Raw genomic sequence first — 27,639 nt, 5'->3', positions numbered from 1 at the left:
CTTATTTCAGATTTGTCAAGCATTTAATGTCTCCACTTTAACATTGTAGTGCATTTTTGTGGTAGGTAGAATACGTTTTCAACCTTAACTGTGCATTAATAGTGTTTTGAGCTTGAGGATAGTGTGTGTGTGTGTGTGTGTGTGTGTGTAAGAATTGTTAGACTCTATTCTGTGCTCTGATGGAAGTGGTCTAATTGTATCATGACAGTTATTGAAGATTGGTTGTTTTGGAAAATATTTCCATGCCTCTAGGGAAGCCAGTTCATCCAGTGTTTCCCTGGAAAGCTCTACAGCTGAATGCAGAAATGTGACCTGGTTTATGAATCCAGTGCTGCTCTGCATTTCCACTTAGCAAGTGCTCTTGCACCCTCTTGAGATAAGGTAGTGGCAGCTCTGCTGTGTGGGAAGCACAGTGCCTTTTGCTAAGTGGCCAGCTCAAATTAGATATGGGAGGAACGCAGAGATAAAGGCATTTCCTACTTGACTGGCAGGATTTAATGAGTCCCAAGGGACAGAAATGATCACTCCGTGAACAGCTCTGGGAGCTCTGTTAGTTAAGAACTTTCACATGCCTCATATGGCTAATCTCCACTAAGGGAGGGACACCTCTTCCCAAGGTAAGCAGATGAGGGGGACAGTCAGAAATGTGCTCTGGTTTGCAAGGGATCTTGTCCCTGAGTAATCACGTTCAGTTTCCATACTAAAATCCATTATAATGATCAGTCAGATAGTCCTGCTACTTCCTTATCACACAGGGCTGTACTGAATAAGAATAGTTAGATTGGTCTGTGACACTGGCTTGTCAGCTTGAAATCCACACATCCCATGCATGCCTAATAGAATCTGTTATCTGAAAGAGAATATAAGGTGGTTAGAAAGTTTATTGATTAGCCACCTAATCATTAGACATTAGCTTGTTCATGTCCATATTTCTGTAAGTCATTATTTTACAGAAAATGATGTCTCCATTATACCTCAACCTGTAGATGAACAGAAGAGCAACAAAGATAGGGAACACATCAAGAGAATCAGAGGCCTCAAGTCTGCCATTTTAGGAAATGCAATTAATCTCAGAAGTGGGTTTTTAGTAGGAAATAGTATGGAAGGTCTAAACTAGAAGAAATTGGGGGAATGGAATGCTACTATGTCAGGTGTTCACTAAACAGACAAATCTGATGGATGTGTAATGGACTGAAATTCAGTTGTATTTGGACACGGAAGTGAAACCTGAAGAATTGTGTTGCCACTGGAATATACCTTCCCACTGCTCTGTACAAAGGTGGATCAATCCTGTCCTGTTGTGACTTGCAGTGTTGAGATATCACACCTATCAATTATATATACATATGTACGCCTTTAGTGACTGGTACCCCCAAACTGACAGATGGGGGTTCATACAGAACCTTATGTGCCCCATTCTATAGTTTGGTTAATGTTGTGTCATCTGTGTGCAAGAAGCAAATGCATAAACATGAGGTAAATATTCATCATTTTAGCTTTCCTGCCTTCTGGCCTGTCAAGTCATCCTTAAAAGATTTCCTAGTCTCTAGTCTTCTTGTCCAGCCTCCCTCACCTGCATCTTTCTACTTCTCAGCTTATCATCTGGCCAGGGTTTCTCCCAGATTATTTCCTATGAGGTGTTAAGATGCTGTTGACCCTAACCTTCTGCTGTAGGTTCCTGGGTGCTGCTGTGTCCTCATCAGAAGGATTTTGACACCCATTAACTACTTAGCTGTTGCTCTCAGCTCCTCTCACTCCACAGAACTTAATCCATTCAGTGTTGGAAACAAAAGAAGTGAGCCAGAACAGCTTGTTAGAGGGGGTAGGATTCAATGTCTTTGTTGAAAGTAATACCAGCACCCTGTTTCTGTTGACTCAGAGATTATCACGCTTCTCCTTCATTAGCAGGGTCAGAGGTGTCCCATTGAAGAGACACCATGAGCCTGCTGACAAGCAACAGGTGCAGCCTCTGCCTTGTCTAAATGGGAACATTTTGACAGTTGCCAGCATTCTGGCGAGTCTTTGCAACTCTCACAGCTGGTGCATGTCAGCAGATACAGATTCAGCACCTCATTTCTTTGAGAAGAGGTGCATAGCCTGGCCCTTCCACGGCCTCAATTTTTGATTGGCCACATTCCACAGAGCCATAATTCTGCTTGTTTAAATTTTAAACATACCTTTGTAAAAACCTAGAACAGTTTAAACCAGTATTCTAGTGTGAGACTGCATTTATTCATCTGGTCTCCATTTCTTGGTAAACAGTGACTCTTCAGAGAAGAGACTGGATGATCCAAAGGACTGGAAGTAAGAACATAGATTAGATTTAGATTAGATAAAATAAAATAGTGCTTGTTAGAGCTCTTCATTTTTAGGCCATCACATTAAGTTTTGCTCAGGTAGTGACTGAATGTCATCACCATCTCAAGACTGTTTGGTGGTCTATGTATTTGACATGGTGTGTAAGTGAAGTTTCTAATGTAGAGGTGTCTGTATTTCAGAAACTTAACTTTTCAGTTCATGCTAATTGGCATCATTAGAAGAGATCCCTTCAGAAAAAGGTCGATGCATGTGTGTAAAGCAACATGGGAGGAATTTGTTCTGCCTTTGCCTTTGCTGTGGACAGACAACCTGTCCTGTGGCTAATACCAGACTTCATTTTCCAGGTCTATCAGTCTGGCACCTTTCACCAACACAAAATTCACTTCAAAAAATTAAAGCAGGGAATTGTGATAACTGGAGTGATGTTGTGCAATAAACACACTAAATCTATATAGTTAATACTGTTTCAGTTCTCAGCTTACATTGTCTCTACTTTTCATATTAACAAGCCAGCCAGCATCACCATGCCCTCGATGCTCCATTTCTTCCTGCTTTAGTCCAGTGTAATAGATTTTACAGGACAGAAGGGTTTGGGGATTTCATTCAGTGTTCTTACAGCTTTAAAAATATTATGGGACGTTGAGATTCATAACTTAGGGATTGGTCTTTAACTTCTTAGTGGCTTGGGTCTCAGGCCGACCCTGACTATTCCTGTTTTCTTATCTCAGATAATTCAGCCCCTTTTAGAACTTGACCAGAATCGCAGCAAATTGAAGTTGTACATTGGACACCTGACAGCCCTCTGCCATGACCGTGACCCCCTGATTTTGCGTGGACTCACCCCACCTGCTTCCTACCACCTGGATGATGACCGGGCAGCTTGGGAGAAAGAGCTGCAGAAGATGACCCAAGAACAGGTAAGCCTTATACAGGTCCATCAGTAGTAGAACCTTTGAAGTGTTAATTCAGACCTTGTTGATGTGACAGAGATGCTGTGAAGGGAATCCATGAGAGGTGAATGCAGCTAGAAAAGGCTCATTCTTCAGTTGATTGTGGGAGGGTTACTTTTTAGAACAATAGCCATTTAATCTTTATTAGGTATTGTACCTGTTTTACAGTATTTGCTCCAACTGAGGGCATGTTGCATTCACTCACTGTTGGGCAATATGCTCAGTAGGAACCATTCTGAATCTGTTCACCTGTATGTTACCTAAACTTTAATTCTGTAGGATGGAACACTATGAAAAGTCACTACCCTTCACTTTCACCGATTAATAGATTTTAACCATTTTTTTAATAAGATAACCTAATCACATTAATCTTAAATATTGTGTAGTTGGTAGCATACTTACATTGGAAAGTACAGAACAAATTTGTTCTTAGGAACCAGCATATTATCTCAAATATATATATAGTGGTTAATGAAAGTATGTCTGATGATTAAGGCTACGTTTTAGTCATGGGTATTTTTAGTAAAGGTCATGGACAGGCCGCGGGCAATAAACAAAAAGTCATGGCCCATGACTTGTCCGTGACTTTTACTAAAAATACCTGTGACTAAATCTTACCTGCTGGGAGGGGCGGGCTCCTGAAGACTGCTGCTGGAGGGAAGGGGGCAGCGTGGGGTGACACTTCTGCTGTGGGGGCCAGCCCAGGGCCCTGCTGGTGCTGGGTGGGGGCAGCCCATGGTCCCACTGCCGCTCTGGGCGGGGAGCAGCCTGAGGCACCCCTGTTGCTGGTCTGGGCAGGGGGCGGCCCATGGCACCAATGCTGTGGGCATGGGGGTAGCCCCACCATGGCCACTGTTGTGGCGGGGGTGACCTGGGACCCACCGCCACTGCCGCTGGTCCCAGACCACTGCTCCAGGGCAGCACTGGGGACCAGCTGCCTGGGGCTGCCAGAGCAGCAGCCAGTGCGGCTGGCCCCGGGGCTTCCCCAGCTGCTGGGGTGGTCTTGGGGTCAGCCACACCAGCGCTGCAAAATTCATGGAGGTCACAGAAGCCGTGACCTTACTGATGATCTCATTGCAGTATGTGAATGTGTGGGCCTGCCAGGCAATATTAATGCTGGGCTCTGACTTGTTGACCTTTAGGCACGAAGACCAAATTATTAAAAATTGATGCCTTCAGTTAGGTTCCTAAATTCATAATTAAGCATCTAAAATGGGCTGCTGCATGCTCAGCAGTTTTGAAAATCAGGACTCTTGCTTAAGAGCCAAAATATTCAGGAGCCTAACTTTAGACACCTGTTTTTAAAATATTGACCTAATGCCTTATGTTCATGTCTGAGATTATGTGTTATTAAGACTCCGTAGTGGTCCATGAACTTCCATATTTATATTTCTTTCTCCCATCTCCAGACAATTTCTTACTGGACGATTCAATATTCATTTAGTCAGAGAATGTGAACTTGTGTTTTGAATTTTCTTTACTCAGTGAGTTGCGAGAATGAAAGTGAATGGAGGGATGAGGCTTGGGGTTGAAATTAAGCCATTATGTTGGAGCTTCCGGTATCTCATGGTCCCTTCTTAGCGTTAATGTTTACACAAAGCTCTCTTTATCCAAGACCATCAAATTCTGCTTACTCAGACAGCTGGAGTAGATTATGTGTATAGCCAGGAGAAAGAATGTACTCTGACATTTATGCTATACATTCTTGTAGCGAACACACACCATGGGACAGATATGTGCAAACAGACATATGTTGTATAGTGATTCACAGCCTTTCTAGCTACCACTATATTGAAGTTAATTTTCAATATGTTTAGCTACAGGTATATCACATCTCTATAATGTCATGTCTATGAAATACACAGAGAGTGTTATGCAAGTAAATATGATCTCACATTAAAGGGCTCTAATGACATTGTGAGACCTATATAGGCAAGCTGCAGAACAGAGGATCCCATTTTGCGTGGTATTTTGTCAAAGCCTGTATCATAATAGAATAGAAAAGGCATGTAATGCTGGCAGGATTAAAAACTTTCTATCTTGCCCAATATATGCAAAATTAAACTTACTATTAAGCATATATACATCTACCTGATTTATCCTTCGATACATGAGTGTACATGTTCACACACTTGGAGTGGGATTTTTAAAAGTACTCATCTAACTCCACTCATTGACTCCAATTGGACGAGCATTAAGCCATGGTTGAGCACTTTGAAAAATCCGACCCAGAATAGAGATACAAACCTGCCTGTTATTCTATACAGTAGAAATTAAAGCTGAGCTGGCACTTCCATTCTAAAGCCCTATTTTCAAATATATCTAACTTTCTCATTAATTATATTTTGGACTGTAATTTCTTGTGTTTAATCTCAATTTAGAAGTGAGTATTTTTTGGAAAGTTTATTGGAAGTTCATTGAGGCATTTGTCAAACAAGCAAAAATGTTTTTGGCCAGTGAAGACGTGTATCAGATGCTTTTTTAAAATAGAGAACTCAAAAACAGGTTTGTTTTTAAATGTCAAATTTAGCACATACATATCCTTCAGTGAAGATTAGTGCTTTGGCAATGTTTTAGGGGGAAATCTTGATGTTGAAATAAGTCATAGACATTTAAAATAATATACTGATCATCCACATCCATCATCTGTTAATTCTTACATTATTTGGACCATTGCTTTAAGAAAAATGCAGCAAGCTCTGGACATCAAGTGTTTAAAAAAAGCACAGATATTGGATGTGATGCAGTTGTTCTCATTGCCCCAAGTAATTCTTTTCAGATTTACAGTTATGTGAGGTTGAAGCCTTATTTTATCTCCTGAAGAATCTCTTCCTATGGGCAGTTACTCCTGATTGCACTTCTGTCCTCATCAGACTTGCTACCTCCTCATTTTTTAGACATTTCATTTAAATGTTTTAAAGGAAATTATATATATTATCATGTGGCCAAGTCAGTGTATGACAGTCAGTCTGTTGTGAGTGGACTCAGGTGCTTCCAAGTCAATTGGATCTAAGTAGAGTCTAGTCATTGCTGCCAGTTCTGGACTCTAGGGCATCCTCCCAGGCCCAGAACTCTTTTCAGATGCCTTTGCTTGGGATATGGACTCCGCTGTCCAGCCACCTTAGCCTCCAGACCTAGTATCTGAGACCTCCTGAGCACCCCATTCACTTACACAAGCTTCCTCAGTCCCACCTAGGCAATGGGCACTCGGGGCTTCTAGTTTAACCCCTGCAAAAACAACGTAGCAGGAAAACAAGGAACATGGGCTTAGCAAAGGAATTTCTTAAGCAGTTACTTTATTCTTGATCATTTGAGAGGTACAGATCTTCAGAAATAAAACAAGTGCTGAGACACTCCCTCCCCTAGACTGAGCTTACCCCTTCTTGTGAGTTTGTGGTTCATCAGCATTTCAGCCTGAGCAGAGTTTCTCCTGCCCTCTGTCTCCTGAAAGTCCTTTTTACATATGGTGATGGCTAGTCCCCTGCACAGAGCAGAACCCCACTCTTAAATGGAGCCTCTGTCTCTGTGTGATGTGCTCAAACTGAGATGCTGTAGATCCCAGTCCTGCTTTCACTCCCGCTCCTCCAGCAGGCCTTTCTGTCGAAAAAGCATTGTTACATGAGGATGGGCCAGTAGTTGAGAGACAATCTAGACTATAAGCTCTCTGGGCAGGGACCACCGTTTTGTGCCATGTTTGTATAGCACCTAACACAGTGGAGTCTTGGTCCACATCTAGTAGTTGTAGGTACTACTGAAATACAAATAATAAATCAATAATAAAACCCCCCTGCTGTTTTTCATTTTGTAGAATTCCTTTCTTGTAGATTTTGCAATCTCTCTTTTAGCAGCTGACTTGGTATGCAAATAGGCATACAGTTTGAGGTATACAGTAGGCAATACCCACATACCCAGACAGAAGATAAGTGTCTGTTATCTCCTGCCAGAAAGGAACATTTCTAAGGTATGTCACCTTCTGGTGATCTGCCTTAACTCCAAGATCCTGAGAATAGGAGTGGGTGGATAAGGTTCTGTGGCCTGCAATGTATAGGAGGTCAGACTACATGATCATAATGGTCTCTTCTGGCCTTAAAGTCTATAAGTCCAACAGAATTTTCAGTATAGAGATATAACTCCTTAAATATTATGAATACATACATTTTGCAATGATTATGTTGCCCTGTGGGCTACTGACTCTCAGTAGAAACCTTACATGCCACCCTTCAATGAACTATTATACAAGTATCCAACCCAGGTGATCCAGTCTTGTGCACCTCCTTACTCTCTGCCAGTTGGCACCAAGATGTCAAGATCCCAACACAGGCCGTCAATGCCAAGGGTCAGAGTAGGGACAAACCTGAGGCAAGAAGGAGCAAAAGAGTGCTTAGTCAGGTTCCAGGTCAGGGCTGATACCCAGGACCAGAATCTGAGTCAGGTCTCAGGGTCCGAGTCAGAAGGTGAAGTCCAGATCAAGCTAAGATGAAAGCCAAGAGTTCAGGAGCAAGGAATGGATGTGGCAGGTACAGGAAATATATACGGTTGACTGGGCGCTCCCTGAAATGTCCCTTAGTTTTATATAGGACAGGGAGCCAATCAGAAGCCATGAGGTTGCTGTCTCAGACCCCTTGAGGTGGGACTTCCTATGGTCTGTCTCTGCAGCAGGTCATGGGCAGTGAAGTGCATGCCAGTTACAGCTGCCACTAGGTGGCAGCATGGAGATGCCAACTGCCTAGCAGCTCTGCAGGCCTGGGTTCTAGCTCCACAGGGCCTTACATTACCCCTCACACACAAAGTGCCTGCTGCCGACCCAGGTTTGTTTAGATGGGCTTCAGGGAAGGCTGCCACAAGGTATGGGGCATGGAATTGGGACATGTGCTCCCAGGAACACTCTTATGGGCTGCAGCCCTTCCAGTCCACAAGGTACCAGAGGGAGCCATGTCCAGTTTTTGAGTCCAGCATCTCTTGGACCGCATACTCATCATGTCCTTGGATCTGCACCAGAATGAGTGGTGGTAGAGCCTGCTAAGCAAATGGATTGTCGATGTAGGGTTTTAACAAGGATATGTGAAACACTGGTTGTATTTTGAGGGATCTGAGTAACTGAAGCTTCATAGTCACTGAATTGATTACCTGGCTGATGGGATATGGCCTGAGATATTGGTGGTCCAGTTTATGACATGGCCAGTTGCACTTTTTGGCCAACAGTAAATGCTGGACCTTCCTGGCGCTGGCAAGTAGCATACTGCTTATAGTCCTCCTTGGTTCAAGACATGGGGAGCTCCTCCTGGGAGTAGTCCACCTGTTTGGGCAGCTCCAATACCCTCTGGGGCATGCTGGGCAGTGAATGGCCCACTGCCTCTATGCTGCCCCAGGGTAAGCCGTCAGCATGGGCTAGAGTGGTCCCGGCAACCTGTCAGGATCCAACACAGGCATTCAAGACTAAGGGTCAGAGCAGTGGCAAACCTGAGTCAGGGAGTAGCAGAGGAATGTGTAGTCAGGTTCCAGGCCAGGGTCGATACTGAGAGTCAGAGTCTGAGTCAGGTTTCAGGGTCTAAGTCAGAAGGCAAAGTCCAGATCAAGCGAAGGTCAGAGTCAGGAATGTCATGGCCATAGGTGCTGATGCTCCGGGGCTGCTCAGCACCCACCGGCAGCTCCCCTTGGCACTGCCCTGCCCCCCTGCTCCAGCTTACCTCCGCCTCCTCCCCTGTGCGGGCCACCGCGTCCTGCTTCTCCCCGCTCCCTCCCAGCGCTTGTGCCGCAATACAGCTGAGGGAGGGAGGGGGCGGAGGGGGAACCCGGCGTGCTGGGGGAAGAGGCGGGGCTGGGGTGGGGATTTGAGGAAGGGATCCAATAGGGGCAGGGAGGGCGCAGAGTTAGGGTGGGGACTCTGGGGATGGGGTTGGAATGGGGGCGGGGCTAGGGCCAGGGATGAGGTGGAGTCGGGGCGAGGCCAGGGGCGGGAAAAGGGGCAGGGGGGGCGCAGGCACCCACCAGCGCCCAGAAAGTTGGTGCCTATGGTCATGGCAGCTATAGGGTATCCATACTGTTGCCTGGACGCTTCCTGGAACTCCGCCTAGGTTTATATAGGGTGGAGAGTCAATCAGGAACCATGGGGTGAATTTCATTAGGGCCTGCCGACTTGAATACATCTAATTTATATAATCTTTTACCTGTTCTTTCCCTATTTTAGCTTGCATTCCTTCCCCCTTGTTGAGCATATGGTCACAGATAACGTTTTTAGTGAAGACAGAAGTAAAATAGACCTTAAACACCTCAGCCTTCTTTATGTCATCCATTATTAGCTCCCTCCCTACTAAATAGTACTAAATACTAAATGTTTCTCTTTCTGCTAGTGTATTTATAGAACTTGTTCGTATTGCCTTTTATTTCCCTTGCTAGTGTAACTCACTTCATGCCTTACCCTTTCTGATTTTGTCCCCTACATACTTGTGCTATTCCTTGGTACTCATCATTAGCAAGTTGTCCAGGCTTCCACTTTTTGTAGGGTTGCTTTTTGATTTTCAGGTCATAAAAGAGCTCCACATATATACACTCTCAGATGTGTGTCCAGTACATACACACACCAGTGGAAGATGTATTCTGTTGAAAGGGTGTTTTGTGGGGCAGTGAGCTCTATCCTGATTTCTAGCCAAAAGATTTTTGCTCTGTTTTTCTTCTTTTGTAATGTTTGAACTTGTTTCCTTGAACTTTTGGCTCAAGGGCTGAATTATAGTCCAAAAAAATGAAGCAGCAACTCAGCAGCTAAATTATAGGAGGCTAATGGAAGAACTTGTCTACACATGGAGTTATTCCAGAATAACTATTCCTGAATAACTCTCTCTGTGGACACTTATTCTGAATTAAGAATGCCTTGTTCCTGTTTAGCTTGTTCCACTTTGAAATGGATTAAGCTAAACAGGAACAAAGCACTCTTGTTTCAGGAATAGCTATTGTACTTTAAATTCACACCAACCTTAATCCAAATTAACTTTCAAATGCCAACAAACCCTAAAAATTCAGAAAGAACAGGCCTTTGAAGGTAAATGTGTCTGTAACAGGACTTAGATGCAGGGCTGGTGCTACCATTGCCCCCAATTTTTTTTTTTACAGTGTTCCTCCCTGAGCGTGCAGTCGCTGCTCCACTTCTCCCGCCTCCCGGGCTTGCAGCGCCAATCAGCTGTTTGGCGCCGCAAGCCTGGGAGGAGAATTAGAGCAGGGGGCGGCGTGCTCAGGGAGGAGGCGGAGCAGAGGTGAGCTGGAGTGAGGTGGTGCCGCATGGCTCCACAGGGGGAGAGAGCTGCCGCGGGGGTGGGGGGGCACCTCAGGGCGGGGAGCTGCCGCAGGGCTGGGGGCGGGGGTGCGCACAAGATGGAAGTTTCACCTAGGGCGCGAAACTTCCTTGCACCGGCCCTGCCTAGATGTGGGGGTAGGTCCTGTGCCTTGGTAGATATATGTATTAGAAATACACCACACTGTACCCTCACCTTGTATGGCTGCATAAACACAACTATCTGATTCTTCCACCTTTTTCCCTTAAAAGCTGTTAACCCATGCACAGGTAACTTTCCAGCTTGGAGAATGCCACAGCCCATTCTACCTTCCCCTTGCTCAACTGGATTTTGTTTCAGGATTTGTGGGTCAAAATATAAACAAAGAATATTTTTCAAATTAAGAAGTACTTTATTTATTGAAGTCTTAGTGCTTTTATCTGCCTAACTGCATTTTTCCTTTGTATTTAAAGTATTCCCATGGGAGAAAGAGGGTTAGTTTTCCATATTCACAGAAGACCCCACGGGAGAAATCATTCATATCTTGGAATTTTAATGAGTTTTGTAAATTACTTCAAATCTGGTGCATTAAATTCAGGCCTGTCCCCTCTACTATTCTCTTTAGGAGATAATGCTCCCCCAGTCCCAGTGGGGAAAAAAATTAATCCACTTGAATGTTAATAACACTAACGTGATTAGGGTGGGCATGTTAAACTGAAAACCAATAGTGTTTAAGAACAAAGGAAATGTACCCATTCTCTTACCAATCAGATTTTTTTAATATAAATTGTTTAGAATTCCTTTATATATTATCACTTTTTTAGCTGTGATTTCAGTGCAGCAACTTCTGTTGGCAGAGGCTAGTCCTGGATTGGTTGTAGCTGTGAGTAGAAGCTCTGTGCTTCATCATAGCCAGTGCTTTTAATACCCTGCTGGGTGAGGCTGGGACAAGAATGCTGTGAGCTTCTTTTGAGGCTAACACTCCTACACAACTTCCTTGGGCTTCTCCTGAGAGGAGAGACTAGAACAGAAGTAGCTATAAAGTTTCCATACATCCAGCAAATACGCAATTACCGGTGGAATCTATTATATAGATAGGTAGTGGAATAGTGTCTGTCAATACACCACATGCTTCAGCAGAAAGTGGGTGAAAAGTACCTTTGTGCATTCTCACATAAAAACAGTCATGTGGATGCTGGAGATTAAGTGTTTCTGACAAGTTAGTGCCTTCCTTGTATAACATACAGCTTCATTGTAGTACCATGAAGTCAACCTTACTCTTGAATGGCAATGGTCCTTATCAACAAGTGCAGTTGGGATGCCATATAAACCTTTGGTTTAGCAACAGATTTTCTGAAATTATTATTATTATAAATAAAAACAGTTCTTAATGTTGAGTTAGTGTAGTAGAATTTCAGTCCATTTCTAATGAAGGCCTGAAGCCTATACCGTGGATTTATGATCATAGGAGATATTAGAAATTAAGCTAAATTGGGCCTGGTTAGAACCAGAATAAGGCACAATAAAGGAAAAACTCAGGGAGCTTCCAGGAACTATGTTGCTGATTCATTTGGTAGGAAACATTCCCTTTGAGTCAGTTCTGAATCAGTGCCCCCAAATGTTTTAAGGGGCACTGTGCTTCTGGATGTGTCCTCTCTTCGTCAACTTAGGCCTGACAGCCTGTTGTCATTAAACAAATTAGGTAACTTTTTAAAGAGAATAGGTGTTAGGCATTAGGTCCTCATCTGTAGAAACAGGAATTCCAACTTGAATAATTATATTAACCTAGCATTTTTCATTGGATATAATATTCTGGCATTATTATTTTTCTAACATCAGATATACTGTTCTATCATAACCTAGCATTTTTCATTGGATATACTATTGTCTTTCATCTATTGTCCTAACCTGTTGTATAGTGTTGTCCAGCAAAACATAGCAACCACTGCATTTCACTTTAAAGATGGCTATTATAAGTGGTGGATATGTGATTCCTTTTTATTCCTGTATAAAGGTGTTTAACACTAAAAACCTTAATATACCTTACATTTATGATTTATAGTTCACTTTTTGTTTTTCCTTCTTCTTTGTATTTTTACAAAGAGAAGGAAGTCATAAAGGGACACTCAATCATTAAACAATGTTTAAATATGTTGCTATAATGTCTACCAGCACAGGTTGGAGGGCAGGAATGGGAGAGAGAGTAAGACACAGAATGTCAAATAAAACTGCCATATTAGTAGTAATAAACAATGTTCATGGGGTAATTGAATTCCTATCATAAATTTTATCTAAAAGCCTCAAATCCAGTTAATAAAGAGCAGGGCCGGCTCCAGACCCCAGCGCACCAAGCGTGTGCTTGGGGCGGCGTGTCGCGGGAGGGCGGCAGGCGGCTCCGGTGGACCTCCCGCAGGCATGCCTGCGGAGGGTCCGCTGGTCCCGCAGCTTCGGTGGAGCATCCGCAGGCGTGCCTGCGGGAGGTCCACCGGAGCCGTGGGACCAGCGGACCCTCCGCAGGCACGTCTGCAGGAGGTCCACCGAAGCCGCGGGACCGGCGACCGCCAGAGCACCCCCCGCGGCGTGCCACCCTGCTTGGGGCGGTGCAATTCCTAGAGCCGCCCCTGATAAAGAGTGGCACCCCATTGTAGTGAAGAGAATTTGTTTGGTTTGGTTTTACTCAAAACCTGAGATTCTAAAATGAAGGTGCTTATAAAGAGCAAGGTGATGTTATAAGTGGAGCTTCTCTCTAGCAGAAGAAAGGCCTACCTGGTGAAATAATCCCTTTTCTGCACTTGGGAGTTGTGGCATGTAATCTCTTTGCCTCCTATAATTGCATAGGGCACTGATGGCTGTGTACAGGGAAGAGAAGTCTTAGGAAAACACATCTTTGGTTTGCCTTGGGAATCATTGTAGCAAGGCCTGGTTCCCTTCCCTCTCCACTGCGAATAGCTTCAGTAAGACCAGGAGCAGCTAGGGACTCCTATTTATCCCTCTCCTGCTCACCCACAGCAGAGGAGGAAAGGGAGGTGATATTTCTTCTTGGCTGCACCACTTACCACCTTCATCATCAGATAGATAGGAATTGTTGCATTCCTAGAGGCACAATTTGTGTCTTTAACTTAATTTTACTAGCAGCAAAGTTTCAGTATAACAGAATTCAGTTACTGTAAGTGAATTCCAGTTTTTTAACCAAAATATATTCTGCACTTACTATTTATAATGCCTTTCATGCCACAGGATACCAAAGCACTTTATACATTAATTTAGGCTAACATTTCAACACTGCATATATCCCGAATTAATTTTGATCATATAAAACAAATATATCTTAACATACGTCATGGGAAAAATAGTGAAAGCAAGAATAAACATAATTTATATATAGTTACTATATAAACTACCCTTTCCTCATTCAGAACTTCCCTTAAGACCGACTTCTTCTTCTGCAATAAATTAGCCAACAAAGACTTTTAATTATTTTGTTTAAAAAAATCTTTATTCTACTCTACTTTCCACTAGCCCTTACTGAGCTACCACATTATTTTACCTAGTTCACCCTGTCATGCTTCTCTGCCCTCTTTCCTATTAACTTGTTATCTTCCTTGCGCCTACCCCCGTTACATCATTTGTATTCTTAGTTTGTAATCTCTTTAGGGAAGGGTACTGTATTTTAAGGCCCGGCCAACTTGTGGACTCAGTAAAAAAAAATTATTACACTAATCCATACTTATTTGCAGAGTGTAACCAGTATTTTCAAAATTCAAGGAAGAAGAATTAATATAGTTTATCTAATGTAATTAGCTATAATTATCCATATCTGCAAATTTAATTAAGGCTTTGGGCTTAGGCAGGTGGAGAGAAACTGTGATGATCTACTTCGTATTTTTTAAATACACCTCTACCCCGATATAACATGGTCCTCGGGAGACAAAAAAATCTCACCGCGTTATATCAAATTTGCTTTGCCCTCCCATTCCTTGTTCTCTGACTGCCCCCTCCAGAGACCCCCTCCCTAATCACCCCCAGGACCTCACCCCCCACCCAACCCCCCTGTTCCCTGACTGCTCCGACCCCTATCCACCCACCCATCCCTTGACAGGCACTCACCGGCAGCGGCGGGAAGCAGAGCAGTCCGCTCCACTCCGCCAGCTCCCAGCCGTGGCGCTCCGCTTCCCGCTGCAGGTGAGCGCGGGGAGCTTGGGGAAAGGATGCCCCTGTACTCACCTGCGGCGGGAAGCGGAGCGCTGCGGCTGGGAGCTGGCGGAGTGGAGCAGGCTGGGGCCAGGTTGCTCTGCTTCCGCTGCTGCTGGTGAGTGCGGGGGGGATCCCTTCCCCCAAACCCCCTCCCCCGAGAGACACAGCTGGGGCCGGGGCGAGGGAAGCAGAGCGGGCTGCTCCCGGCCCCCTGCTAATCCCCCGGCCCACTCAAAAGTGCCCTCCCACAGCTCCTGCCCCCCAGACCCTCTGCCCCTTATCAAACCCCTCAGCCCCGGCCTGGTCCAGCACCCTTAACGAGCTGCTCAGACCAGCATGTCAGAGCTTTACCGTGTTATATGCGAACCCGTGTTATATCAGGTCACGTTATATCGGGGTAGAGGTGTTCTAGAATATCCATTACTTTTAAATTAAAATAATACAATACCAACCAATAACAATGTTTTTAACTTTAGAACAGGAATGAAGGGAGATAAAACTGTCTTACAAGATACAGTCAAGCTTTATAGATAGCTATAGGCTAATAAGAACAGTGATGACTTCTTTCAATAAACAAATATTTATACTTGTTATAGTCCATTTTAATAGAAGGTTGGTTCTTTTATTTTTGAGGAAGAATAAAACCTTAGAATCTTCATTAATAATTTTGGCTTAATCCTCAGTTGTTTTTTTTACAGTCTCAAGAATTGGCCATAAAATGATAATCACAGCTGCCTCTCTGGCACCACTTGTCTTATTTGAGCTTCATTTGCTGCTGATTATTCTCTGCTGTAAACCTAGATTCTGTACAATAGCACAATTCCGTAGTATGGGAGGTGAAAGATTCCATAAATGTCAATAATTACCTAGTTTTCTTAAACTCCCCACACTACATCATTTGGTTCTTCTTCGAGTGATTACTCATATGTATTCCACAGTAGGTGTGCATGCTCACCACGTGCACTGGTGTTGGAAGTTTTTCCCTTAGCAGTACTCGTACCGGGGGAGCACCGCTGTGACCCCTGGAGTGGCGCCTCTATATCGCGCTATAAGGGGATCTGTGCGCTCCCCCGACCCTCAGTTCCTTCTTGCAGCCGGTGAAGGTAGTCGGAACGTCTTGCTCCAGCCTTGCTGCAGCTTCTCTAGTTGACATTAGTGGTACAGTTACTTTTACTTTTAGTAGTTTTTCAAGTAGTTAGAGTGGGCTCGGGGCATGCCCCGTGCCCCAGGCTTCAAGTCGTGCGACTCCTGTTGCCGTTCTATGCCCAGAAGTGATCCGCTGCTTGGGCAAAATTCACATGAGTGCTGCAAGATCTGCAGGTCATTCAAGCCACGGACTAAGAAGGAGAGGGACATCAGGCATCGCGCTCTCCTGATGGAATCAGCACTGGCCCCTACCCCAGCATGCCGAGTGGACTCGGCCCCCGGCACCGAGTCTTTGGTGTGTAGCAAAGTCCCCTCCACTAGCCGGCACCGCTTCCCTTCCAAGAAGCAAAGGAAGACTTCCGTCTCACAGCGGCGCCAAGGAAAGGAGAGGAGTAAGGCTGGTCCCAAGCCGAGCAGCCCTCGATCCACCCACGGTGGACTCGTGTTGAGCGGAGCAGCCCGGTTCCATCCACGTGTGCCTCCCCTGCGGTGAGGCTGCCGTCAACGCCAGAGGCTGCACAGGCCACGCGAGACATCTTGAACTTATTGATACCCGGTGCACCGCCGGTGTTGGGCCCTTGGTCCGAAGGCAAGCCGCCAATGGGTGCTCATCAGACCTCCCCGGCACGGCGCAGCTCTTGCTCCGAGGACCGCTCCTTACGTCGTTCCACACGGTCTTCTCGCAGCTCACGCCAGCCCTCTACACCAGTCAGGTTGACCAGCTCGCCGCTCAAACGGGAGTCTCGAGGCCCCTCCATGCCGCGCGGCGACAGTCACAGGCACCGTGACAGGCGCCACAGACGCTCTTCCTCGCATTGCAGCTACCGCAGCCAGCCCCAATGTCATCGACGTCAACGCTCCCACTCGAGTTTCCACTCTGCCAGGCATCGCACTCGAGACTCCTCTCGCAATTCACTGTCACAGGAACATCGTAACTCCTGGCTTCGGGTCGAGAACTGGAGCAGCACTTCCGACGGGTACTGGTCCTCGGCATCGAGGTCTCGGTCCCGCGGAAGGCACCGTCGTAGGCACTGTCACTCTCGCCGCTCCTATGAGACCGTGCACTCGACGGTGACCTCAGCATCAGCACCAGGTTGTGCGGCTCAGCCGGAACAGACAGCACCACTGGGCCCCCAAATCGGTCAGTGATCAGGGGCACCATGGCAAGGATAGTGGTGTCAATGGGCACTGTGGCCGCAGATGCCTGCACAGATGGGAACCCAGTCGGTGGCCGGAGCGTCCCAGACGCCTTCAGCCTCCCCTCCTCAGCAGAGGGACAAGTCAACAGGTCCCGAGTCAGTGGCCCCGCGCCCAAACTCCGACCTGGGGACCGAACCCCTGGTACCGCCCGAGACTCTCGGCTCTGCACTGGCCCCCTCTCCGGCACCAGATGATGCCATTACGGCACTGCCGCCCATTCCACAGGAGGACTTCAGGGCACATCAAGACCTCCTTAAGAGGGTGGCGTCTAACCTCCAGCTCCATGCTGAGGAGATGGAGGGCCATCTGACTCCCTTTTCAATGTGCTGTCAGCCTCGGCACCGGGACGTGTAGCCCTGTCTCTCCACCAGGGAGTAGCCAACATTTCCACTACCTTGTGGCAAACTCCCGCTTCCTTGGCCCCCATTTCCAAAAAGTCGGAGAGGAAGTACTTTGTGCCGGCTAAGGACCATGAATACCTCTATTCCCACCCGGCACCTAACTCTCTGGTGGTGGAATCGGTAAACCACCGAGAATGACACAGCCAGCCCGCACCCACCCCCAAGGATAAAGACGCCAGAAGACTGGATACTTCTGGCAGGAAAGTTTATTCTTCGGCAAGCTTTCAGCTCGGGGTGGCCAATCAGGCCCTACTGAGACGGTATGACTTTAACTTATGGGGATCCCTACCAAAGTTTGAACCTCTTCTCCCGGAGTGGGACAAAAAGGACTTCATGGCTCTGGTAGAGGAAGGGGTGGCAGCGGCAAAAGCAACCCTCCAGGCGGCGTTGGATACAGCAGCCCACTTGATGGCTTCCGTCATTTCCATGCGCAGGGCGTTGTCCTAGCTTCTCCTGTCTGGGCTGTCGGTGGAGGCCCAGTCCCTCATGCAGGACTTGCCCTTTGATGGTAAAGCACTGTTTGCGGACCAAACGGATGTCCATCTGCACAGGATGAAGGATTCCCATACCACCCTCCAAACCTTGGGCCTCTACGTCCCGGCGGCTAAGGACAAGCCCAGGCCGCAAACTTCGGCTCCACCTGCACGGAGCAGATATGAGCCCCCGTCCAAGAGGCCGAGAGACCAGAGGCATCAGTCTCAACGTCAGTCCCACTCTGCCCCGCAGCCTGGGCCCTCTAAGGGCAAGAGGCAGGGAAAGAGGCGATTTTGACTATTTGCGGGGGGGCACCAGGCCTGTTGCCAGGAAGACCTCCCCGATTAATAAAGTTTGTGTTCTGCAACCGATTGTCTGCCTTCTGAGTGGAGTGGTCCCATATAACCTCGGACCAATGGGTGCTCAACACCATTTCCAAGGACTACAAGTTGCAGTTCACTTCACCCCCACCTTACCACCCCTATTGAGCCCAAGGGACCCGGAGCATCCCCGCCTCCTAGGGCAGGAGGTGGCACATCTGCTCCACCTGGGGGCGGTAGAAAGAGTACCAATAGACTTCCTGGGCAGAGGCTTCTACTCCCAGTACTTCCTGATCCCAAAGGCAAAAGTGGGGTTCAAGCCCATCCTGGACCTATGGGATCTCAATCGGTTTATGGTCCACTCCAAGTTTCACATGGTGTCCCTGGCCTCTATCATTCCCTCCCTGGACTCGGGGGATTGGTACGCGGCCCTGGACCTTCAGGACGTGTATTTCCATATCCATATATTCGAGGGGCACAGGCGCTTCCTCAGGTTCCTGGTGGGGTTGGATCACTACCAGTTCACGGTCCTCCATTTTGGTCTATCCACAGCACCCAGGGTTTTCACCAAGTGCATGGCAGTGGTAGAGGCCTACCTCAGGCGGAAAGGGGTTCGTATCTTTCCATACCTGGACAATTGGCTTCTCAAGGGCAGCTCTCGGTCCCAGATGCAGGCCCATGTGGAACTGCTCCTGTCCACATGCGCAGATCTCAGCCTAGTGGTGAACAAATCTACGTTAGTCCCAGTTCAGCGCATAGAATTCATAGGGGCGCTGCTGGACTCCTTCAGGGCCACAGCCTCCGGGCAGGTTTGAGACCCTCAAAGGTCTGATTGCCTCGGTCACAGCCTTCCCCGTGTCAATGGCAAGAGCGTGCCTTCAGATCCTCGGGCACATGGCGGCATGCACATATGTGGTCCGCCATGCCAGGCTCAGAATGAAGCCCCTCCAGCTCTGGCTAGCCTCCCAGTACTCCCAGGTCCAGGATGGACTGGACAAGGTTATCACGGTACCGCCCCAGGTAGTTGCCTCCCTACAGTGGTGGTTCCTCCTGAGCAACATGTTGCAAGGGGTCCCTTTCCGGGAAGCCTCCCCATCATTAGACCTGGTGTCAGGTGCCTCGGATCTGGGATGGGGAGCTCATATAGGGAACATTCAAACCCAAGGGAGATGGTTGGCCTCAGACTTGTCCCTCCACATAAATGCCAGAGAGCTCAGGGCAATATGGTTGGCGTGCGTAGCTTTCAGCATGCACCTTCGTGGGAAGGTGGTCAGAGTCCTTACGGACAATACCACTGCGATGTAGTACATCAATAGGCAAGGCGGGACTCGTTCCTTGGCCCTATGCCTGGAAGTCCTGAGCCTATGGGAATTCTGTATAGCCCACAATATCTCCCGGAGAGCCTTTCACCTACCCGGCGTCTGCAATGTGCGAGCCGATCGTCTCAGCAGGGTTTTCTCTCACCAGTACAAGTGGTCGCTCCACCCAGAGGTCATCCACCAGCTCTTCCAAGAGTGGGGAGTTCCCCAGGTCGACCTCTTTGCAACCGACCAGAACCGGCGCTGTCTCCAGTTCTGCTCCAGGAGAGGAGTGGGAAAGGGGGCGATCTCGGACGCCTTCCTCCTGCAGTGGTCGGGCCAGCTTTTCTATGCCTTCCCACCCTTTCCCCTGATCGGCAAGGTCCTGCAAAAAGTAAAAACAGACAGGACACAGGTTATCCTCATAGCCCCGGACTGGGCCCGACAACACTGGTATGGGACCCTCCTGCACCTCTTAGCGGCCCCCCCATGGAGGCTACCGCTTCACCCGGACCTCCTCTCCCAGGAAGGAGGCCGCCTCCTCCATCCCAACCTAGCCATGCTCCACCTGACAGCCTGGTTGCTCAGTGATTAGATGAAGAGGAGGGTAGGTGCCCAGAGGACGTCAAACAAGTCCTGCTGGAAAGTAGAAAGCCGTCTACATGGCGGACATATCTGAAAAAGTGGTCCAGATTCTCTAGGTGGGCGGCGAAGCGGGGAACCTCCCCATCGTCCGCACCGCTCCAGATTATCCTTGATTACCTCCTGTCCCTTAGGATCCAAGGACTAGGGGACTGTCAGAGTACATCTGTCAGAGTACATCTGGCAGCTATATTGGCCTTCCACCTGCCGGTGCAGGGCCAATCAGTCTTTTCTCACACTATGACCTCCCGCTTTCTAAGAGGCCTGGACCGTTCATTCCCGTATGCTAGGTCCCCCATTCCACAATGGGACCTAAACCTAGTGTTATCCCGTCTCACAGGACCTCCCTTTGAACCTTTGGCCACGTGTTCTTGGTCTCACCTGTCATGGAAGGTAGCATTCCTTGTAGCTATTATGTCAGCCCGACATGTCTCGGAGCTCAGGGCCTTGACTTCAGAACCCCCATATAGAGTCTTCCACAAGGATAAGGTCCAGCTTCGCCCACACCCCTCATTCCTCCTGAAGGTGGTCTCCGCCTTTCACCTGGAACAGGACATTTTCCTCCCTGTGCTCTGTCCCAAGCCCAATTCCTCCAACGAGGAATGTCACCTTCACACGCTCCATGTGCGAAGGGCACTGGCCTTCTACCTGGACCGGACCAAGCTGTTCCGAAAATCCTCGCAGCTGTTCGTTGCATTGGCTGAGCGTATGAGGGGGCAACCAATTTCCACCCAGCGCCTTTCCTGTTGGATCACCTTGTGCATACGCACATGTTATGACCTGGCAAGGATTCCCCTGCCACCAGTCATCAGAGCACACTCAACGAGAGCTCAGGCCTCGTCAGCTGCCTATGTAGCTCACGTCCCAATCCAGGACATCTGTAGGACTGCCATGTGATCCTCTGTCCACACATTTTCTTCGCATTATGCGATCATCTCCCAAGCAAGGAATGATGCCGGGTTTGGTAGGGCGGTACTGCGTCCTGGAAACCCTTAAACTCCTACCCACCTCCATCAGATATAGCTTGGAGTCACCTACTGTGGAATACACATGAGCAATCACTCGAAGAAGAAAGGACAGTTACCTGTTCCATAACTGGCGTTCTTTGAGATGTGTTGCTCAGGCGTATTCCACATCCCGCCCTCCTTCCCCTCTGTCGGAGTTGTCCAGCAAGAAGAAACAAAGGGTGCGGGGAGCGCGCGGCGCCCCTTATAGCGCGATATAGAGACGCCACTCCAGGGGTTGCAGTGGTGCTCCCCCAGTACGGGTACTGCTAAGGGAAAAACTTCCGACACCGGTGCACATAGTGAGCACGCACACCTACTGTGGAATACACCTGAGCAACACATCTCGAAGAATGCCAGTTACGGAACAGGTAATTCCGTTTTCTAGGTTCCTCATTTTCTATCCTCTAAACATCTTCATTACTTTCTTAGAGGTATCCAAAGGTACCAAAACTTGTTTGACCAGAGCTTCAGCCCTGACTTCCATGCTGTCTCTCTCTTACTTTACTCTCTTTTTTTCTCACCTTGAACATATTTAATTTACCCCAAACCTCCCTAGACTTGTTTTCAGCAGAGGATGGTGTAGTTTGAACTCATTCACCCTACAAGGACGTCCACCAACTCATACACCTGGTCTTCTGAGTGGGAATTAACATCTGTCATATGCTGATGCTTATGGTAATCTTATCCCTATTTTTGGACATTTTAATCCCAGTGTAAACCTTGTAACACCTTAAAAAACAATTCTCATTATGATATCTATTAAGTATGAACAGACCTTGAGCAGTACTTGGTGTCCTCCTTGGCCTTGCCTAGCTTCCATTTCTGGTGCCTAAGGACTGCTGCAGTGTTTTCTCAAGAAGGACCACTACGAACAGGTGGTAGCTTGCTTTGAGGGGAGAGTGCCTGATCTCTCCAGGGGCTACCCACTTCTTCACAAGTACTAGCAATAAGGTGTTCAGTTGCCCTGTGCCTTGTTCAATGGATGTAGCCTTTATTGAAGCTGTTCAGAGAGTCTTCTTTGTATAAGAGTTGGTTCTTCTTGAAGTGCTTGCTCATATTGATTCCATTCTAGGTGTGTTCGCACCCATGTGCACAGTTGTTGGAGATTTTTGCCTTAACGGTATCCATAGGGTCGGCTGCAGCACCCCCTTGAGTGCCGCACTCATGCGTCAGTATATTAGGCACCACCATCCAGGGGCACTGGAACAATTTGCATAATGGGGGTGCTGAGAGCCATTGAAAAAAACTGCAAATGCTGTATATAATGGAAACCACTTCAAGTCGGCGGTGCTGGAGGCCAATGCCTATCAGTGATCCCCATGACAGCTACCTGAAGTGTTTGGGGGAATCCCATAGGACAGTGTTGGATCTGTAAAAACTTTCGACCTCGAACACAGAAGGAGCGGGATATCCACCTGAGGGCCCTCCTCATGGAGGCTGCGCTTTGCCCTGCGTCAGAGCCCTCCACTGTGGATCCCATGCCGAGTACTTCGGTTTTGGTGTGGAGCGCACCGTTCCCCCTCACCGATGCTGAAGAAGAGGCAAAAGAAGAGGAGTCCCTCGGCTCCGAAAGACAAGGGGACTTTGGGCAAAGGATCTATGTCAGGCAGTGCACCCACTTCTGGGCTTTATAGGGGTACCACTGAGATCAGACCCCACCCAGCCCAGCCACTGATCCACCCCCAACTCTGGGAAGTGGCAGGGGTCCCCCCAGCCTCTTCCAGGGCCATCAGTGCCCAAAGCGGCCCCAGCATCTAAAGACCAAATGAGCCAACCAACACCGCAGGCGCCACACCAGGTGGCGGACTCGGCTAAGTACCCAACACCGAAGGGCAAGCCAATTGTGGTGCAGTCTCATAGGATGGTGGAGTACACCTGGTCACTGGACTGCTGGCGCAGATCCCATCTCCAGGACCTTGGACCCTGGCACTGTATCTTGGCTCTCCAGCTAGAAGACCCAGGTCCTTGACACGCTCCGCGCCTACTAGGCATGGGACATCAGAGTTAAGGCGCCAGTCTCCGTACCGGCAAGCTTCTGGCTGCAGGTCACCAAGGTGCCAATCGCCCTCCCTCAGACGGTCTCCTAGATGCTGTTCCCTGCACAGGAGGGGCCGTTTGTCATTACGGGCCCGGTTTCCCACGGTACTGGTCCTCCAGCAGGCATCTTTATTCACCCTTGCCTCACCAGTCACCAACCAGAGTAGCCAGTAGTCTCATGCCTTGATGGCTCCACTGTGATCGCCAGAAGGACAGTGGTCCAAGTTGGACTGAAAGTTCAGCCCTTTGCCTTGAAGGGGAGATTCACCACTAACGCAGGAGATGCTAATGCTAACACCGCAGCTACATCACAGCAAGGGCAGTGGCCCTTCCAGTGGCCATATTGGAACCCGTGGGGTGTGCCAGTGATGCCGGTTCTGTACTCCCACCAACCCTCCCTGGCTGCCTCGGACAAACCAGCCATGGCACTGCAGTCGGAGCACGATGCCACATCTGTTATGGGGGCAGCGCACTGGACCCCAGCACCCAGGGACCCCTTCCCGGACAAGGAAGGGGAACACACTCCCCCACAGGCGATGCAGTCATCGTCCTCACCCCAGATGAGGTGAAGACAGAGCCATCCCATACAAGCAGTCCCCCGATGACATTAAGGAGCACCTCCTTAAAAGGGTGGCTGTGAACTTGAACTTACAGATCAAAGCAGGCTCAGCCAACACCCCTGCCCGGGCTGCATTGCCTGTCCACCCAGGGGTCCTCAAAATTGCCGGGTCATTGTGGCAAACCCACTCTTCTATTCCGCCAACTTCCAAGAAAGCAGAAAAGAAATATTACATCCCTGCATTCGGGTTTTAATACCTGTATAAGCACACACACACACCCCGAGGCATTACCGATAGTGTCTGCGGTGAATGAAAGGGACAGACATGGCCATGTTAGTGGCACTTCCAAAAATAGGGATGCCAAAAGACTTGATTTATTTGGCAGAAAAGTTTATTCGATGGCCAGCCTTCAATTTAGGGTGTCGAATCACTAGGCCCTTTTGGGCAGATATAATTTCAACCTGTGGGACTCGTTGAATAAGTTCAAGGAGGTCCTCCCACAGGATCGTGTCCAGGAGTTTGCCACTCTGGTGGACGAAGGCACGGTGGTGGTCAGGGGAGTCCTTCAAATGTCCTGGGACACTACTCTCTCGGCAGCCAGGGTAGTCACATCTGCAGTGGCCATGAGACGCAGCTCATGGTTGCAGTTCTCCGGGGTATCCCAAGAGATGCAGGCCATTATTCAGGACCTCCCGTTTGATGGTGCAGGGCTCTTCTCTGAGCTCATGGACTCGAGGCTCCTTGGCCTTAAAGACTCCCAAGCCACCCTCCGCTCTTTGGGTCTTCACATTCCTCAGCAGGCCAGGAAGCCATTCCGCCCTCCGCCTCCTCTGCACTCTAGAACCTGGAGAACTCCCAGATCAGGTTCCTACAGGAGGAAGGACACGGTCTAAGAAGAGATATCCGTCATTTTCCTGCCCGGCTGCGCAGCCTGACCCTTCCAGAAACCAGGGAGGCCAGAAGCAGCCATTTTGAGGGTTCACCTGAAGACGATGCTCCAGTCGATCTGCTGGATCCATCCCTCTCTTTCCTCAACCACCTCCGCCCTTTCCAGTCAGCCTGGTCCCGTATCACCTCGGACCGTTGGATGCTCGACACGATTTTGTCGGACTATACTGTGCAGTTTGTAGCAGGCCCTCCTTCTCACCCCTCTTCCCCGTCCCTCTTCAGGAAACCTTCTGACAAGCAATTCCTGGTCCAAGAGGTCGAAAACCTCTTGCACCTCAGGACAGAGGAGGAGGTCCTTTGGGACACGTCAAGGAAAGGATTCTACTCCCATTGCTTCCTAATCCCAAAAGCAAAAGGAGGCCTCAGACCCATTTTGGACCTGCATCGTCTCAACAAGTCTCTCAAGAGGTTGAAATTTCACATGGTCTCCCTGGCCTCCATCATTCCCTCTCTGGATCCGGTACACTGGTACCCCACCCTCGATTTAAAGGACGCATATTTCCATTTTCCCAGGGCACCGGCACTTCCTCCATTTCATGTTGGGCCAGCACCATTTCTGGTTCACAGTGATGCCCTTTGGTCTCTTGTCGGCCCCTAGAGCATTCACAAAATATATAGCCGCTAACCTGCAATGTCGGGGAGTCCCAATTTACCCATACTTTGACGACTGGTTGATAAAGGGCTGGTCCTGAGATCAGGTGCAGAGGCCTCTCAATCTGGTCTGTTCCACCTGGGCTGGTAATAAACAAGAAAAAGTCAACCTTAATCCCAGAGCAGCACATAGAATTTATTGAGGAAGTCCTCGACTCCAGTCAGGCCAGGGCCTTCCTCCCTAAGACTCTGTTCCAAGCCATAGCAGACCTCATCTTGTATATACGAGCCCATCCTCTCACCACCACCCACACGTGCCTGAGATTTTGGGGACACATGGATTGAAACTCCACTGCAGCAGTCTCATTCCTCCTCCCCCCGGCTCCTCCCCCCGCCTTTGTCCAGTTTCCCAGGCAAAGTTGTCACCTGGGTCCAACCCCCTCCCAGCTCAGGTTACAGGCTCAGGCTCAAGTGGAGTCATCCCCTGCTCTCCCATCCCCGATGCAGATAGTCCCAGCAAAACTAGACAACATTCCCAGGTCAATCTGCCCTGCTCCGTACTGCGTCACATATACCATTTGTGAAATAAAGGATTTTATGTGATATATCATAGATTCTATTGTGTATATACACATACTAATTGGTTCTGAAGAGATGTAGAAGTTGAAGCGTGCCTTTTGACTTTTTGGATAACATGTAGTGTGGTTTGATTTACATCTAATATGTCCTCTCTTGGGGGCAAATTGCCCAAATGGATCAAACAAATAGATCTTTTCATCTCTCACTTCTGTGATCCTAAACACATCTTCAACAACAAATACAATATGGCCTGATCCAAATACACCGAAACTTGGGGGGACAGTCCAGATCCAGAAGCCAATATTGTGTCTGTAGGCCAGTCTCTCTCAGTCCCTTTAGAAAAGTGGTTCTCAACCAGGGGTACATGTACTCCTGGAGTACGCAGATGTCAGGGCCGGCTCCAGGCACCAGCATAGCAAGCAGGTGCCTGGAGCAGCCAATGAAGAGAGGGGCGGCAAGTGGGACTGTTCGGCGGCAATTCGGTGGTGGGGTCGTCACTCCCTCTCGGAGTGAAGGACCTGCTGCCGAATTGCCGCTGTAGAAGAAGTGGCGGTAGAGCTGGCACCGATCGCGATCGCAGCTTTTTTTTTTTTCCCTGCTTGGGGCGGCAAAAAGAGCCGGCCCTGGCAGATGTCTTACAGGGGGTACATCAACTCATCTAGATATTTGCCTAGTTTTACAACAGGCTACATAAAAAGTACTAGCCAAGTCAGTACAAACTAAAATGTCATACAGACAAAATAAGAACATAAGCAATATTTCAGTAATAGTGTGCTGTGACCCTTTTGTATTTTTAAGCAAGTAGTTTTTAAGAGAGGTGAAACTTGGGGTATGCAAGACAAATCAGACTCCTGAAAGGGATACAGTAATCTGGAAAGGCTGAGAACCACTGCTTTAGAATATCCTTTGGTTGATCTTTTTTTCTTTTTCCTTTTGCAGTAATTAATTGCCTGCGCTCTATTTTACTTGTCCACAGCTCCTGCTCTCCTGTTTTGAATACAGCTCTCTTGTTTGTTTTTCTGCCTTCAGTGTTTATATAGGATTAGTAATGGGAGGGAAGTAACATCTTATTTACTGAGAGTCTAAGGGGTAAATTCCCCCATAAAAACAAACTTTAACATTCTACAACAAAAGGTGTCCTATTGCAGGAGGGGGTGGGAAAGGGTCACCAACTTATCCACATGTCAACGCCACATCCACCCAACACACACACAGTTGAGAAATACCTTGGAAGATACGGCAAAGGTATCCTCTCACTTAAGTGCCTGCCAGCTTTCAAGGAGAGGTGGAGACAGGCACAGTGCAAACTAACCTCTTGGTGACTTGTTTGTTATTCAGTAATGGAATAAATGTGAAGCATTCCTGGAAGTAGTTCTGAAACCAGGTAGGGAGTAGAAGGGGAGAGAGTTTGAATCTGTTATGCATTATCTGAGGACACTGCTTCTCTACCCCGACCCGGACAGAGACTTCCCCTTCCTTTGTGTGGAGATGAAATATAAATCATTGTGAAGCTGCTCGCTGAGGTCCTTGTTATTCATTTTCTTCCTGTGATATCTATTTTTTACCTGTCATCACCTACACCCATACATGGCCTTTTACCCTAGCCCGTTTTTGGTCAATTCCATAAGGGAAGTGTGTAATTCTCATCATGTCCCAGGCTAAGGAAGAAAACAAAAAAGAGTGAACATTGACATGTTCTTGTGCTTCT

General features: G+C 48.0%; 1 protein-coding gene and 1 long non-coding RNA gene across 7 annotated transcripts in view; one reads left to right on the top strand and one right to left on the bottom strand.

Moving 5' to 3' along the window:
- Positions 1 to 27,639, top strand: part of ERC1 (ELKS/RAB6-interacting/CAST family member 1) — a 562,177-nt gene that overhangs the window by 514,591 nt on the left and 19,947 nt on the right. For 3 of the 6 annotated variants that reach the window (XM_039546718.1, XM_039546709.1, XM_039546701.1), the window contains one exon: positions 3,048 to 3,236. In XM_039546718.1, coding sequence (XP_039402652.1) covers positions 3,048 to 3,236 — 189 coding nt within the window. Of the gene's footprint in view, positions 1 to 3,047; positions 3,237 to 27,639 lie in introns of those variants that run through there. The other 3 variants (XM_039546771.1, XM_039546728.1, XM_039546761.1) reach the window with 1 other exon arrangement.
- LOC120409224 overlaps positions 24,550 to 27,639 on the bottom strand; it is a 46,936-nt gene continuing 43,846 nt past the window's right edge. The window contains exons 2-3 of the long non-coding RNA XR_005601205.1: positions 25,388 to 25,491; positions 24,550 to 24,681 (exon numbers count right to left, since the gene is read on the bottom strand). This is a non-coding gene — a long non-coding RNA (uncharacterized LOC120409224). The remainder of the gene's footprint in view (positions 24,682 to 25,387; positions 25,492 to 27,639) is intronic.

Source organism: Mauremys reevesii, linkage group 1 (genome assembly GCF_016161935.1).
Source record: "Mauremys reevesii isolate NIE-2019 linkage group 1, ASM1616193v1, whole genome shotgun sequence".
In the NCBI taxonomy this organism is placed as follows: domain Eukaryota; kingdom Metazoa; phylum Chordata; order Testudines; family Geoemydidae; genus Mauremys; species Mauremys reevesii.
This window is presented reverse-complemented; position numbering and strand designations above follow the sequence as displayed.